Source organism: Nelumbo lutea, chromosome 6 (assembly GCF_056320005.1).
Source record: "Nelumbo lutea isolate HS-2025 chromosome 6, American lotus-T2T, whole genome shotgun sequence".
Taxonomy (NCBI): domain Eukaryota; kingdom Viridiplantae; phylum Streptophyta; class Magnoliopsida; order Proteales; family Nelumbonaceae; genus Nelumbo; species Nelumbo lutea.
The window spans coordinates 39,580,062-39,595,513 of record NC_142689.1 but is presented as its reverse complement, the minus strand read 5'-3'; the positions used below and the strand labels follow the sequence as shown (position 1 = coordinate 39,595,513).

At 37.5% G+C, this 15,452-nt stretch overlaps 3 protein-coding genes and 1 long non-coding RNA gene across 5 annotated transcripts; 1 reads left to right on the top strand and 3 right to left on the bottom strand.

Moving 5' to 3' along the window:
- Positions 1-110: 110 nt before the first annotated feature.
- Positions 111-5,469, bottom strand: LOC148848668 (ATP binding microtubule motor family protein). Of its 2 annotated transcripts, none has more exons than XM_088950921.1 (17): positions 5,018-5,469; positions 4,648-4,813; positions 4,316-4,516; positions 4,004-4,193; positions 3,732-3,892; positions 3,363-3,601; positions 3,156-3,198; positions 2,860-2,910; positions 2,689-2,745; positions 2,447-2,500; positions 2,227-2,314; positions 1,841-2,106; positions 1,705-1,751; positions 1,163-1,184; positions 999-1,067; positions 521-559; positions 111-437 (listed from the first exon to the last, which is right to left on the bottom strand). In XM_088950921.1, the coding sequence occupies exons 1-17, from the start codon at positions 5,230-5,232 to the stop codon at positions 393-395; spliced, it is 1,953 nt and encodes a 650-aa protein (XP_088807047.1). In that variant the 5' UTR covers positions 5,233-5,469; the 3' UTR covers positions 111-392. The 2 variants fall into 2 exon arrangements, with proteins under 2 accessions (XP_088807047.1, XP_088807048.1); XM_088950922.1 differs by having other exon boundaries at positions 2,227-2,299.
- Positions 5,470-5,616: 147 nt separating this feature from the next.
- LOC148848667 (uncharacterized) lies at positions 5,617-6,490 on the top strand. The gene is made up of 2 exons (XR_016100986.1): positions 5,617-5,841; positions 6,095-6,490. It is a non-coding gene; the product is annotated as an uncharacterized LOC148848667 (long non-coding RNA).
- Positions 6,491-6,650: 160 nt separating this feature from the next.
- LOC148848666 (rop guanine nucleotide exchange factor 3-like) lies at positions 6,651-9,957 on the bottom strand. The gene is made up of 7 exons (XM_088950923.1): positions 8,522-9,957; positions 8,309-8,436; positions 8,054-8,205; positions 7,902-7,976; positions 7,484-7,774; positions 7,057-7,392; positions 6,651-6,964 (listed from the first exon to the last, which is right to left on the bottom strand). The coding sequence occupies exons 1-7, from the start codon at positions 8,854-8,856 to the stop codon at positions 6,845-6,847; spliced, it is 1,437 nt and encodes a 478-aa protein (XP_088807049.1). The 5' UTR covers positions 8,857-9,957; the 3' UTR covers positions 6,651-6,844.
- A 1,029-nt stretch (positions 9,958-10,986) lies between these two features.
- On the bottom strand, positions 10,987-14,219 carry LOC148848665 (Calcium-dependent lipid-binding (CaLB domain) family protein). Its single transcript, XM_088951350.1, has 5 exons — positions 14,153-14,219; positions 12,222-12,287; positions 11,919-12,057; positions 11,379-11,514; positions 10,987-11,148 (listed from the first exon to the last, which is right to left on the bottom strand). The coding sequence occupies exons 1-5, from the start codon at positions 14,217-14,219 to the stop codon at positions 10,987-10,989; spliced, it is 570 nt and encodes a 189-aa protein (XP_088807476.1).
- Between the last annotated feature and the right edge of the window lie 1,233 nt (positions 14,220-15,452).

Sequence of the window (15,452 nt, the reverse complement as noted above, 5' to 3'; positions counted from 1 at the left end):
TGATAACTTAAAGGAAGGTTGATTTCCATTTCCATATGACAACTTTAGTGACTTGCCTTGCTGAATTGAAGTAAGGGGTGTTAACTAAATTCTTCACCTTACAGAGTAGGTGAAACCATAAAAGAAATGTCCAACTCTATAAACTTTTCAGGGGCCCCACCATTCTCACAATAATTCCTCCACAAAAATATAGAGAAAGGAAACAAGCAAAATTTTCTTGGGAAAAAAAAAGTGAATGAAGGATGATGAAAGAACATCATTTTGACACTGAAAATAACATTTCATGCATAAACATGTTCTAGAAATTCTATGTTTTAGTGAGGGCAACACTGAGTTGCCAGCGATTAGAATTCAAGATCCCTGACAGCAGCACAGAATATCTATATACAAAGTCAACTGAAAAGATCTCCAGCAACTTTCTTCATCATTTGATTTATCTGTTGAAGAAACACAGACAACCGAATCAATGTGAAGGGCTGCAGGAAAAATCTTAATTGGTCAGAGTCAACAAGGAGCTTACCTGCTTCTTGGAGAGGCCTATGTCTTTCAAATCATCTAACTGTAACAAATATAGTTTTTTTAGTCATAGTCTGTTCTAGTCACCAAATCATCTAGCTGTTACCAAATAGGTAAAAACAATGATTTTTTTTTGTGCTAAAAACAATGTAGGAAAAATCTTCATTTTAATTTTTATTAGCAGTAATATTTGCATTTCAGTTTATGAACTTTTGTGCTAATAACAATTGAAAAAGTGAATATAGAAATCTTTTCATAAATAGGTTCAAGTAAAAAACACATTTAGGCTGCATTGTTCCCACCATAAATTGGACAGAATTTTCAAACTAAAATATTTCAGCTATTATTTCTGCCTTTTTTTTTTGCAGAAAGTTAAAAACAAAGTTTCCATCATAAGAGAGGAGAAAATGTAGCTTAAATATTTCAACATGAAAAAATTTCCTGTTTTTGAGAAAAATGTAACTGAAATTAAGAATGCTTACATCTTTGAAGGGCGCTGGTAATTCATCACGAAGTTCTAGTATGTAATTGGCCCTTTTCTCTCCAATTCCCTATAGAAAATAAACAAATGTAAAACTATGATGAGAGTGAGATAGCGAAAGGTTTTGGAAAATTTGAATGCTAAATTGGAAAAAATGAAGTCTACCTTCATCCCTTTCAATTCTTCCCTGTGATTGGTAAAACAAAAGTATTAGTTCACACTAAAGATAAAGGAACAAAAACTTGAAAAACATTAGGGTTATCTAGAATTGGACTCTGTCATGCTATCGGGTAGCTATTGTAAACTTAGCTTGAAGTGCACACAGAAGAAAACTAGTTTGAACCTCCTAACATTTAATATATGGCATCCAGGTACCTCTACAAGGGTGTAATTTTGTGCTGAATACTTCAACACCTTGTCCAGCTGTGTCCTTGATGTATCTAGGTAACATAGCATATAATTGCCATTGATCCCCAAAGAGAAACAGGAAGAAAAATAAGGGGTATTCTTGATGAATTCATAGTTTTGACAAATTTATGGCTAATAGAAATTTCCATAATACCACATGGCAGATGATTCTTTCCTACACAAAATTAGTTTCATAACCAAACTTCCTATGATGATCAGGGAAAAAGCTACAAAAGGAAAGCAAGCATGAATTAGTGCATGATAAAAGCTGATTAATTTATGAAAATGGCACTACTTACTTGTCAGCAGTATTTAGAAACCTGAGGTATTCTCTAACTAAGGAATTCTGCATGAAAATAGCAACTTGTAATTAATGACATGACAAAGAATTTGTCTCCATGTACAAGGGTACAATTTAGAAATCCTAGAAATCACCTTCAGTCCAGAGCTGCACAAATTGAATTTTCCCCGTGGTGTCCCAATATTTGCTAGCTCCAGGTTATCGTTAAATCTAAGACACTGTTCAGTTCGTGGGGTTTTGGGTTCCATAACATCCACACAAACCTGGCTGTTGCAAGGATTGTTACTTTCCTGTGGCATCTTTATGCTGAGTGGTGTTGAGGAGCAAAGAGACTTCAATGAGTTTGACAATTCTCGTAGTCTTTCACTTAAAGGTGGTGAATCACTGTTGTTCTCCTTTTCTGCATTATAATGTGCAATATTATCAATATATAGATGAAGAAGAATAGAAGATATTATTCATACAAAAACTTGCATTTGACATCTAGTAAATCCACAGAGGGAGTCCACATGCTACCAACCTTCTTCCGGAGCAATCAGCATTGTTGTATCACATGCAGACACACTGGTAATATCAGGATGCTTGTACTCATTCTGTAAGGACATAGCCTAGGAAAACAAATGGTTAGTCCGTTTCAATGTGAAAAAGCTTCTTATGCAAAAACGTTAGTCGCACCCATGAAAAAAAAAATCTTGTGCATAAGCTTAGTAGTAAACAAGGTATTCCAAGAAAAAAAATACCTCATTTTCTGGAAAAGGTTCTATTTCCTTGGAAACAATTGTTAGTGAAACTTCCTGCGATGGGTTTAACTAGTATTATATTCCATTTCTGTTTAAATGAATTCTCATCTAGATTTGTCTAGATTTCCTAAAATGGATTTTTACTTGCCTAAAGTAACATATCATTTGAACAAGTATATACTAGTTTAAAGGCTATATATTTCAAATGCATCACAAATTAAACAAGAACTACGTGCTCTAACCTCTTCTTGCAGTGGAAGAGGCACTATTGCTGAAGAAATTTCTGATAAGCAGCTTTCCTGCATGAAATAGAGTTTTTTAGATCATCTAATTGGAAAATAAGAATAATTCTTATAGGTCCCAACACTTTCCCAATATATTAAATACCGGCAAAAAGATGGAAATACTACTACCTCTTGTATGGAATGCTTTACAGATGAAGCAATGTCTGATGAAGAACTTTCCTGCATAGAATTCAAGATGCCCTTATTAACTAACCATCAGAGGAAAGTTTTTTCTCTTACCAGTTGTAGGCTGATGACATTCTCAAAGGCTGAAACTCTTAAAGAATTTGCTGAAGAAACATATACTTAGGTGGTTAAAAATTCAAATATGTAGGACCTAAGTAATTGGTGAAAACCTGGGATCTCAATCTTGCAACAGAATTCAATATTTGGAAATACCACACATAGATCACTAGTGTTCTTACCTGCACTGAACTGTTGGCAGGATTTGCTCCATCAAAAAGTTTCCTGTGAGAAAAATATAAGCAACAAAATGGTATACTAATGTGTCTAATTTGAAAATTAAATGAAAGTTTTATGCACTAACCTAGAATTATATAGAAAAGAAATCATAATCGTTCACACAAACATGTACCAACTCACACACAATTCATGCACACAAACACACATACCTTGCTTTCATTTCTGATGGCACGAAATTGGCCTTCTTTTCCATAAACTTCGATTGCAAGATGTTGTGCTTTTTTGCAGAAGTGGAAGAAAGACTTAAGGGTCTCCCAGATTTTGGAGAGTAGAGTGCTGACCTTGCCACAGTCATAGTCCGTTTTGTGTCAAGGCAGATCTTCCCAACTTGGCATGATCGAGAAGCAAAACTAACTGTGTAAATGGTGTCTTGGCAAGGGTATGGGTTCTGCATTCAGGAAAAAAAGGAAGAAAGGTCAACGGCAAAAAATAGGAAAATAACAAGGTATACATAGGTAAAGAAGGTCTCAGGAAGTAAAGAAACCCAGAAAGCTTCAATGAGAAACAAAATGGCTCACCAAACAAGTGACCATTAGAATTTGGCTTGTGCCACCTAGTGTATCTTGCAACATGCGGGTGAGTTTGCTTTCTCGGTATGGTACACGTTCATTGGCATTTAAAGCATGAACAACATTCTGTAAAGCATATAGTGACTTGTTCATCCTTGTGCTCTCAAAACCTATAAAAATAATGCCAAAAAGGAAAAATGAAAAAATATTAAACTTGACAGAACAGAAATGCTACTCCTTTTGAACTCCAAGAATTTCAATTCAGCTCTGAAGGGTAATACCTGCCAAATCCACAAAATTCATCTTCCCTACCAGATTAGTATTGGAATCTTTGTCATTAGCAGAAACATAAATGATTAGCCCCTTATGGCTCTTATGTGGGACGTCATTTGTGTGCTTCTGTGCTGGTTTGCGAGAAGTGCATGCAGGAAAATAGATTTTATTAAAATCTGAAATTGACTTCACTGGAATCTGGAAACAAGTAACAAAAGGATACCAGCATTAGAATAAGCAAAGAGATATATCACGACCTGATCCTTGAAGTTGTAGATTCCTGAAACCTAAAAGAGATTCACAAGAGATGTAGAACTTACCTGAGAAAGCCCTTTGAGCTGGATTCTCCCTCCAGCACCTTCCAAAACCAAGACTTCTTGTCGTTTAGGTTCCAAGAGGTCGTAGACATGGTCCTGATAAACCCCGTACCAAGACATCGTGATTGAGTTTCCGGTTTCTTCAGCAATGGAAAGAATTTCCTCCATCGCTAATGGCCCCAATCCATGTTTTTCGTTTGAACCCTATATATTGCATTGCTTTCATGAATCAGTAGAAGTTAAACAAAAAAAAAAAAAAAAGGAAAAAAAAAAAACAAAACGAAAAATACTGAGAATGAAAACAGATAAAAAAAAAATAACATTAAAAAACCTACCTGAATTGTGTATGTCTTCCCACTACCCTTAGCTCCATAGGCAAGAACAGAGGCGTTTAAACCACGGAAAATCCCGGAAACAAGAGGTTTTACCTCTCTTGAGAACATCTTTCCAATATCCTCATTTTGATCGTAACAGTAGTCTAATTTGTACGACTCTTTACGACTGAAACACCAAAAACAATAGTCAAGATAAAATAAATATGTAATCTTTTCTATATCAAGTTGGAATCCCAAGCTCTCGCATTCAAAAGGAAAGTCTAAGAAGGGTATCGAGATATTCTAACATCAGTACATGCTCCGTTTCCCGAATTAAAATCCGATAAAGAAATCTAATGGAAAAAAAAAAGAAAGAGAACGAAAGTCACACCTGGTCGTTGGCTGGTCTGTGAACGAGATCGTCACTCCTTCTGATGACTGTGGCTCGGGTTTCTGCACAAAAATCCGGCATGCTGGAGACCCATTAGAGGATTGGACCTCTAAATCAGTGGAGTACCTGATTTTTGCCACAATTCGGACTTTTCGACGTGAATCAGAGCCCAAATTTGCCCTAACTTGAACTGAATCTTCTGTCGGTGAGGCCATGGGTGATCAGATCGGTGAATAAATAAACGCAGGAAACGAGTGAGAATTTGAGGAACGGAGAGGAAAGAGATGATGAAATTCAGAAAGAGAGCAGAAAGGATAATGTAAGAAGAAAACTCAATAGAGTGAGTGGAGCCGTGGAGGAGGTAAAGCCGGTTACGCTCTCGTTTGGGCGGAAAGGGTTTATCAATTTTAGAAAGTAGCCGTTGAGGTTTTCATTTTTCAAATCTTGGTTCTGGCGCTCCTCCCTACATCATGACACTTATGAAGGAAGTTTGCTTGAAGCGCACTGTCAATTTATTGTATCAAGGGGGTATCTACGTAATTTGACACAGCTGAGGTGGTTTAGTTTATATGTCCCAGACGGAGTGTGGGCTTGGGCTTGGGCTTGAATCGCTTGATCAAAAGCCCATAATTTCTCTTTTTTTATTGCTAGTCAGGGGTCAATGAGTCTTTGTCTTCCCTTCTGGTCGAAAGCCGGCGTCATTTCATCGCAGAGAAGCGTAGAGATCTGACGACGAAGAGTTGACAGGGTTTGCGGGTTCTAGGGTTTAGGATTTATACGATCAATAGGATATTTCCGCAATTTCTCATCTCTCTCATAAACTAGTAAGTAAATGAATTTCCTTAAAATCGTTTTTTCCCAGAACTCGATTGATATTCTGTTTAGTTTTTTTACAAATTTCAATTGCTATTTCTCCCGAGTGGTTGGGTAGTTTGGTCTCGATCAGGATCTCCAATATTGATTTTTTATTCAATTGTTTCAATTTTGGTTGGAATTTTGTGTTCTCTGTGCCGGTACTCAACCTGTAGATTTTAATCCAATCTCCTCCAAGTGGCTAATTTTCTTTGATTGAATCAGGTTTGGTGGACGAAGTTCCTTAATTTCTGGGTTGGGGGAGACGATGGATAACCAAGCAGATAAAGGGAAAACGAAGAAAGTAATGTCCCCATGCGACGTCGAAGCTCTAAAGAAGTGCTTGGAAGAAAACAAGGGCGACTACCTCAAATGCCAATCACAAGTGGAAGCGTTTAGAACTTCCTGTTCTTTGAAGAAAACGCAATCGCCTCCTGAATCCTCTTCCAAGCTCAAGCGCGGTGTGGTCTCTGATGGTTGAGAAAGGATGATTTTTTTTCTTCTTCCCTGAGTGACACCAATTTACATACTTTGTTTCATCTACAAATGAATACGATAATGTGTTCTAGATTTCCCGTACTTAATAGCGCAGATAATCTTGAAGAATGACTGCTTTTCCAACTGGTTTCCTCATTGTTTACTGTTATTACTTTCTTTGTTGATGGAATTTTATTGTTATTACTTGATTTAAGCTTCTCTATTCAAAGCTGGTGAAGCCGGAAATCTCAGAACCAGTTCACATTTACAAGAGCCAAAAATATCGTGTTTTGAGAATTTTCTGTGAAGAACACAAATGACCTTGAAAAATTCTTCATTGGGCGTATCTCTAACTGTTTTACAGGTTATAGATATACAATTTAAGCCATGGGGCATGGGGATTGGTTCTATTCATTACTGTCGGGAGCTTTTCTTCTTGGTTGGCAACGAGGGCCTGCATGTATCAACTTTACAGTTGAATTCATTTGTTTTCTTCCACTAATCTTGGTGTTTCATGGATTTGTCTGCATCGAGAACATCCTCGATCCAGGCAACGATATTGAATGCTAATCCTTCCAACACTCTTGAATAGCTCTCTAAGATTGACTGACCAACATCCTGCAAGCAAATGATCCCCTTTAGGCCCTTTTTGCATGATTCAAGTTAATGAATTATTTAAATTTAACTGCGTAAGCATACTCATGACTCACCTTATTGTACTGAATCTTGTATGTATCCAATGTTGTCTGTGACAATTCAGGGTACCTCTGTTTCAAGCATAATAACAGAGTCTCCGCTCTACCTGCAAGTATGTGATTCTTGTTGACATCATCCATCAAATCCTTGACCATTTCCCAGGAAGATTTTGAGTGACCCATGCCTGCTTTGCGTCTCCATATGTGCATCGAAGCCTCAACTCGGTTTGCAATCTCAAGAGCTTCATGCTCAGATGTTATGTTGAGGCAATCAAGAAGATAATCTGGGGAGAACTCATTGCTGGTACATATGCAACGGTAAATTGCATCTCCCAAACTGGCTCTTCCGCTCTGGAGAGTGGAGACAAGACAAGATTAAGCAAAAGCAAAGTCTAGGAAAGAGAGTCCTTGTTGAAACATTGGATCAGCAGGGAGGTTTCACCTTTGGTAGAGCTGCTATGTATATCTCTGGGACTTCTATCTCAGTAAGGATACTACTGTTGATAGCCATTGCTGCTTTGTGCATTTGATTCGCACAATCATGTTTGTGCTGCAACTGTTTTCTTGAATGCTCAGAGAGGCCACCTGGAGGAACACAAGGAACTGGCAACCACCATTTATCCTTCTTCTGATGGATAACACTTTGGTATGACCCAGCAGGATTTGTAATCAAGGGCAGGTTTCCCTGATCTACATACCAGAATTCTGCCTCCTGAAAGCTCTCTAATATGTCCTTCAGAAATAAATATTCACATCATTGTGAGTATGAAATTTGTGTTTAGAAAGCAAAAACATTGAAGTTTAGTATTCAAGAACCAAAGAAGTGCTCAACTTTGGCTCATGGAAATATGTTTTCTTACCAAGAGCATTGCGTCCAGCTTCTGCAATGCGGGAAGGTTAATGGATATATCTGATCTGGGTCTACTTGTCATCACCTGAAGACCAGAATGAAGGGTGTTAATAGAAAGGAACTAACCCCAAAAGCCCAGGTTATTGGTCTATGGTTCTTCACCTCAACAGAGTTCCCATCTTGATGGTTTTGGCAAGGACTGAATTCAACTATGTAGTCGCAAACAGATAAGAGACAGTCCATCTCCCTCCTCCACATAGACTTCTTCTCTGGAGGTAGAGGTTCTAACCTTAAATTATGACCAAAAACAGTGGCTGCAAGGGAGAGAGGAGCAATAAGAGATTTGAGGAAAAAAACGGAAGGCACAAACATCTGCCTTTATTTCTTCCTGCTGTTTGTGTAGGAAATATGGCGTACCATAGAGGTTTGTTATGGCATTTGAGATTGCAACCGCTGTGCAGACACCTTTTCCACTCCCAGACATGTCTTCTCCCAACAAAAGTTTAGAAAATCTTTCCTTCATCATTTCGAGTTCTGGAAAGAAACTTCAACTTGTTAGGCACTGCATTCAATTTATATCTCACTATGGGAACAAGGATTTTATCAAGAAAAGGCAGAAAGTGAATCAACTCTCCTGAATTTATAACAACTTCATCATTGTTTGTCTCATCAACAACTTTGATATCCTGCTCCATACCCAAGTTCGTAAAGTCATCGTGATGACTGGTTACTGGTTTGGTGATTGGCCAGCGCAAAGGGGAGGGTTCATCAGGGCAGCTGTTGTCATCAGCGGGTTCTGAAAATGATGAAGTTTCAGAGTTGGTCCGGCAGTGTCTGAATGAGTCACCACTCAAAGTTGAGTAGCCAGTGGTTTCTGTTATTGATCGGTCTAATCGATCCCCTGAAGAGGGTGAGGGATGATAACCCAGACCATGATGCTTATCGGAGTTTGAGAGGTTGTCCATCGCGAGCTTCAGAACCTGATTTTGGTCAAATCTGCAGATGAAACAGATTCAATTTTCAGGATATGAGAGGCGTCTGTTAATACCACCATTACTACCTGTACCACGGGGCTGTTGTAGAGTTCACAGATGATTAAAATGGAGAGAAAAAGTTCTGGAACAAACGGAAGCTTGAAACTTAAAAAATAGAAACAAACAATTACAACGGGGAAGAAATTAAAAATTCGGAATTCAGACTGAAGTCTCATGGTGCTGGGTTCCCGATGGTGTGTATAATCTAAACAATTTTACTGAATTAGCATGAGAAGATTTTCCGACTCCAACTAATCTATGAAAGACTTCCAAGAGGATCAAAAGCTGAAGAAGCGGAGGTTATGAAAAATTTAAGCGTACCATTGCAAGAAAAGCCAACGGTCCCCTCACCTGCCTGTTTCTCCATGTACTTTCTTTCAGCAATTCTATCTCAGCACCCCATCTGATCACAACGCATAATTCCAGTGATGGGACGAAGCAGAACCATTTTCAAGCTTGCTGGCTGATGGGTCATGGCTTTAGAGCTTTCTGGAGGAGGATGAAGAAGAGACGCACGCAACAAAAGACACCTACAAATCATAGACACTGGTTTTCTTTTTTTGGCCCGATATAGAGCATCGAAATTTTGTCTTACTACAAGATCAAATGTTTGATATTCTATAATCCCTTCTTGAACAGTAATTAAATAGTGTTAAGAGAAAACAAAACCCAGATGAGCTGGAATTTTTATATGCCCAACTGGTTTACACCGAAAACAAAAACCTCTCCATGATGAAAATAAAGTAGAAATGATATATCTCTCTCTGTTCATTGGGGGGTCCCCCTGAACGTGGGCTTTGGCATACACACAATCCAAGGTGGTCTACTACAGATTGATTGACCTGTGTAGATTATGAAACACAGATGATGCCGTGTATGATTGTGATGGCTCATCCTGGTACAGGAAAACTTTTGCTTCTATCATCCGGTATTTATGAAGTCGATCGAGTGGTCCAAATTAGGGATCATACTGAGACTGAGAGCTTACATAAATAGAATAAAATTAAGTAATGAAATAGACTTGTGAGTGTTCAGATTTTGTTTATGTTTGCTAAATTTTACAAAGAAAATTAACAAAGAATGAAGTGAGAAATATCAGAATGTGAAATATGTGGTAGGTGGTTTGGTCAGAAGTGGGAAGGTTAGGGGATTTAAGAATTAAGACTAGGCATGTGGATTCATAAACCCTTGATAATGATTGACAATACGTGACCATTTCTTTAAAAAAAAAAAAAGCTAAAAAAATATGGTCATGTGGTTGTGAATATTTAATATTTATTAGACTGTAGATCAACATACTGTCATTGAGTAAGAGGAAATCTTCAGAAAGGGTCGTGAAGCATACGTACCCCCCATATCTGTTTGTTGAGTTTGACTTTCAGTTAGAGGAGATAGAGGGAGTATGTCTACTTGAGAGTGAGAGAGAGAGAGAGAGAGAACATTGTAATATATAATCTCCATTATCAATATGAGTTTTCATCAATAAATCAATAAAAATAAGATGAAGAAGAAGAAGAAACTCAAGTGGTTTGGACGGAAATATCCTACATTTTGTTCTCTATATGCAGAGTGGTGATCCATTGACACCCCTAGTTTTGAGTGTACAAGTTTTTTTAAGATCCTATTCTTTGCATCTGCAAAATAATATAATTCCATTTTTAAGTCATGTATGTTGTCTATAATAATTATGGGATCGGGCACAATTTAATAGGCTCCACATATATTATCTCCTATAATCCTAAGCGGACATTTAGTTTGATTGATGTTCAACAAAACAGTTGGTTGATCAATATGGTGAACTCACAAAGATTTCCTGTAACCCCGCTTGATTTGATGACAAAAGTCAATTGATTAAGATGAACCAAATGTTGATGAGAAATTAGAAAATTTATCACAAACATGAGAACAAACTGCATTTTATTGGCTATTATTCATGATTTATACTTGTTTGCAGATCTAAAAGTTTCTGACAATTTTCCTCCAGTGGTTTCTGAAAATAGATTAATTGCACTCATACAAGGTAGGCCCAAACAAGCAAGAATTAAAAAACAGGTGAACATATCAGATTTGGCAGAAATTCATCTGTTTATCATCTGATTTCTTGTGGAAAAAGAAAAACCTCCACCATGAGATTTGGCAGTAATTAAAAATAGTTCTATAGATGGACTGTGGTGGTTTTTTCTCCTGCTCTTCATATTCTATCATCTCTGTTTGCAGTTCCACCTGCACATTGCATGGTTCATCAGACACTGGTATAGAGGGATTCGTAAAGAATTAAAAAAGAGGTGAACATATCAGATTTGTATGCAGACTGGAGACATTCTTGGGTTCATAGTCATTTATGTGTTGAATATCAGGTTTCAACACATGGCCATTTTTCATCACCATGCACACAGTAATGGTAAGAAGAAAGCAAATGGTTCACACATATGCATACTTGCAAAACGACATACATTTGCAATGAATTTGAGGCCAATTTTGATCTCTCCTTTATAGCTATCATCTTCAAGCACCACATTGTATGGAGATGGTTTCAGTTGTATGAACCCTTTGTTATTTCCTTCGGTCAGTATTCCTCCGAGATGAATTCTGCATAGTTTCAAATAACTTCTCAACATCCAAAAGCCAGTAAAAATGCAAGAATTCAATGGATAGATATTGCCAATTTATGATCAAGGACTTCTGAAGCATGAAAAAAGCAACTGATATAGAAATAATAATAATCCAGAAATTCAATAAACTAAGAAAGCAAAATAGCTTGTAATGGTTAAATAGTATTAAGTTTTCATTTAGAATTTGTATTCTTGATATGCCTTCCATCAGCATCTTTATAATTATCATTGCCCCACCTGTGAGGTTGGATTGGTCTTAACTAAATAAGAACCAGATTCATCACCTGTAAAAACATCTGGGCATGAATCATGCTTCCCAAAGTTTAATGCAGTAATTAGAAAACTTTAATGTAATACTTCTCAAATGAAAGATGTTATTACAAGGTTTCACCAACAAAACCACCCTCGGTAAACATTTCCTTATCCATGATTCTTAACTTCAGATAAGTCAACTCTTGCAACTCAGAAGATGCAAATTTAAATATAAACTTTTCATTCCATAAGACTTTCCTGCCTTCACCTGCACAAAAACCTTCTTGATTAGGGTTATAGAAACATATGAGCATCGTATTGTCGTCACTGCATGTAAAATCTCTCTTTTGACAACTACTGTTTTGCAACAGCTCTCCAATCAGTGCATAAGCAGAGGTTTATATGGAAACAATAGCAATCAGAAGAACTTACCTGGTGAGTTCTTGCTTCTGTGTGTTTGGGTGCCACACTGAATTATAACATAATAACCTGGTTTTCCTAGTACATTCAGTAAACCAAAAAATCATTAATCAGCCCCAGTCAATGTAGACTGAAACTTACCCACCGAAATGGAACAGATTATCACTTATCATAATCAAAATAGTTCATAATCCAAACTTCATGCCAAGAGTAATCAACAGTAATAAATCAATAACAACATGGGATCTTCTCTGACTAGTGGGTTTTGGGAAAGTTTGGCACAAGAATAACTTTTATGTATATTTCACAAATCATGACCATCTTAAGAGCTGGCAAGCATTAGAATGCAGGTTCAAGCCTGAATGTGTCCACTTTATGCAAAAAACACTATGTATATTTCACAAATCATGATTATCGTAAGAGTTGGCAAGCATGAGAACATGGTTTGAAGTATGAGAGCAACCACTTAGAGCGAAAAAATACCAAAGGTTTGGACCTTATCCTCTAATGGCTGCTCTCAAACTTGAACCCCCTGTTCTCATGGATCTTCTTTGGCTAGTGGGTTTTGGGCAAGTTTATCACAGGCGAACATTTATGTATATTTCACAAATCACAATCATCCTAAGAGCTGTGTTGGGGCTAACCTTGGGAAATGGCCTTTTGCAATTATTCTAATAACTACGACTACGATAAAAAATGGCTGAAAAAAAATATATTTATCCACTAGAAGACAAAAAAAACTATTTAAATAAAATCTCATTTTGATTTGCTTTTGATTCAACTTCTATTCACTTTTTGTTACTTTTTATTTGTAAGGTTCTATTTTGGTCCTTGATATAGGTCCCCAACATTTTGGTCTCTTAGTTTGTTCTAGATTAGTCCGTATATGGGTTTGACCTGTAGGTCTCATATGGAGTCTCATGTGTGGGCCCAACCTGTTCTGAAGTAAGTGAAGTTTTTCTTAATAAAAAATTTCTCAAATTAAAAATTTTTATCTCTAAACTGAGTAAAATAGGGTTGTTCTGATTAAATCCAAACCCGATAGGAGTCCAATACTCCGCATTTTGGATCAAATGCATATTCGAAGCTTCAATAGTCCAATTACAATCCTAGCTAGCGAGCAAATATTCCCTGTCCACGTGAAACGGTGAAAGTGATGTTAATGGGTTAGAGGAGTTCGGCTTTTGTCAGCGCAATTCGATGATCGCACCATTCCCTAGTCCCTTACAGCGTTGTATTGGGAATATCTCTCATGAAATAAATCATATAAATAAGGAGATATTCTCAGCATAAGGCTGTTGGAATGGTTTTGCCCTGACGGAAGCTGAATTCAGGTCAGTGACCCAAGTGACCCAGTCCAACTAAAAACTAATCCCAAATTCTCAAGTCCCAGCCAAATTATAATGATGACATATAAATCCAAGAAAAAATCTGCCAAAAAAATATGATATTGGAAGAGTTTTGACTAATTAAAATCCATCCCAACCTAATAGAATGGGTCAGTTATTTCAGGTCGGACATGGGTCAGTTATTTCAGGTCTGTCCGACCTGTGACAGTCCTACCAAGCAAGGTTCAAAATATTGATACAGGCTGATATGCCGGTAGGGTGTATTAGCCTGTATCGGTACTAATTTTTATGTTTTTTTTTTTTTTTTGAAATTGATTCAGAGAGGCCGATTTAAGGCCGGCCTACCCCTGAACCACTCGCCGACCTGAAACACCCCCTGTAGGGGCATATCGGGAAGGCTCCAATACAACCGATACGGATTTATATGTGACGAAATTTTGATCCTTGCTACCAAGTGAAGCAAACGATCATCAGCTTGGATCTCACCGGCTGATTAGCAAATGGTGATCGGCTCCATCCCAGGAATCTTACACTCTGTAATATATATGATAAGATCATCAACTGGGTGTGAGGGAGAAGGAAGGAGGCTCTTACCCACAAAATTTGTGTGTCTAATGCCTTTTGCACTGACCAGAATTACTTCAAGGATTCCTCCCTTCATGTTGAGAGAGAGAGAGAGAGAGGGCAATGAGATAGATGGTTGGAGGGATTGGTAGAGATATAGCATGGGGGAAGAGAATGTTAGTAATGGCGGGAGTTTCAACATCTGGTTTTATTTGACAGTTATTTGCATGAGGCGTTTCTCCAGCCAAATGCGGTTGTAGATATTGAAAGACGTAGGTTTCAAATACTCAGGGATCAAATAATCCTTCACATATATGAATCGGGTAAAGTCGTTTCGCTCAAGGAGCCTCGATCCGCAGAGATTGATAGAATCAACTGGGCCTCCAAAACTAAGGATCTCTGGTCTCTGGTGTGAATTCAAAAAAGAAATCAGTACGATCGAGTACGATCGAGTAGGACTCTTCCAATTGTTGTAACCGCATATCTCTCTCATGTCGATCTCTCAATCCTCTTTCTCTTATTTCCCTCTCATCTCTATCTTGTACACACACTGAACTCATCAGTGTTTATTCCCTTTATTTCATGGTATCAGAGTATACTCCAAATTAAGAGCACGACTCCTGAAAACCTCACCATCGCCAACATATATGATCAACCCAGACGATGCCAATAGCCCCTACCAATTTACAATGTATTACAGCACATTGAAGAGTCATTGGGACGAGTTATCTACATATTCTCCACTTGTAAATCACTTACAGCAGCAATAACTCCTGCAATTTCTCATGGGTTTCAACACACCTACTCCAATGTCCAATCACAAATTCTTCTGATGGATTCTCTCCCCGCAATTGGCAAGGCATACTCTCTGGTTCTACATGACAAAGCCCAACGCCTCATTCACTCTCAATCCACCGTTCAAGTGGATAGCACAGCACTAATAGCCAAGCCGGGTCAGGCAAATTTCATAAAACCCAGCGATCATGCTTTTACCACAGCACCACCACCTCTCTCACCATCGATCAATATAACCAATTAATCAAATTGCTTAATGAGGTTAAGTCCTTCTCCATCTGCGAACTTGGCTGGTATGTTTAGGGGTGGATTCGAGGTGAGTTGAGCCGAATATTTGGTTATTCGAGTTCGATCTACTGAAATTGTTTTAGGTTCGAGTTCAATTGCAAGCCAAGTTTTCTTTAAAACATAAAAATTATACATATATTTTTTTTATTATTTTGCATACAAAAAATTTAAAATTATAAAAACTATTTACTATTATACATAAAAAATAAAAATATTATATATAATAAAAATTATTTATTATATATAT

What these genes read in the sequence shown, in the direction of transcription:
- LOC148848668 (XM_088950921.1), bottom strand. Translation starts at nt 5,232, where the DNA reads ATGGCCTCACCGACAGAAGATTCAGTTCAAGTTAGGGCAAATTTGGGC. An exon ending in GAATTTTGTGGATTTGGCAG is followed by an intron (nt 3,893 to 4,003) that starts GTATTACCCTTC and finishes TTATTTTTATAG; the next exon opens with GTTTTGAGAGCACAAGGATG. An exon ending in TTCTAATGGTCACTTGTTTG is followed by an intron (nt 3,602 to 3,731) that starts GTGAGCCATTTT and finishes TCCTGAATGCAG; the next exon opens with AACCCATACCCTTGCCAAGA.
- LOC148848666 (XM_088950923.1), bottom strand. Translation starts at nt 8,856, where the DNA reads ATGGACAACCTCTCAAACTCCGATAAGCATCATGGTCTGGGTTATCAT. An exon ending in TGCCATAACAAACCTCTATG is followed by an intron (nt 8,206 to 8,308) that starts GTACGCCATATT and finishes TCTCCCTTGCAG; the next exon opens with CCACTGTTTTTGGTCATAAT. An exon ending in ACAAGATTCAGTACAATAAG is followed by an intron (nt 6,965 to 7,056) that starts GTGAGTCATGAG and finishes ATTTGCTTGCAG; the next exon opens with GATGTTGGTCAGTCAATCTT.
- LOC148848665 (XM_088951350.1), bottom strand. Translation starts at nt 14,219, where the DNA reads ATGAAGGGAGGAATCCTTGAAGTAATTCTGGTCAGTGCAAAAGGCATT. An exon ending in CAGAAGCAAGAACTCACCAG is followed by an intron (nt 12,058 to 12,221) that starts GTAAGTTCTTCT and finishes GTTTTTGTGCAG; the next exon opens with GTGAAGGCAGGAAAGTCTTA. An exon ending in GCCTCAAATTCATTGCAAAT is followed by an intron (nt 11,149 to 11,378) that starts GTATGTCGTTTT and finishes TGCAATGTGCAG; the next exon opens with GTGGAACTGCAAACAGAGAT.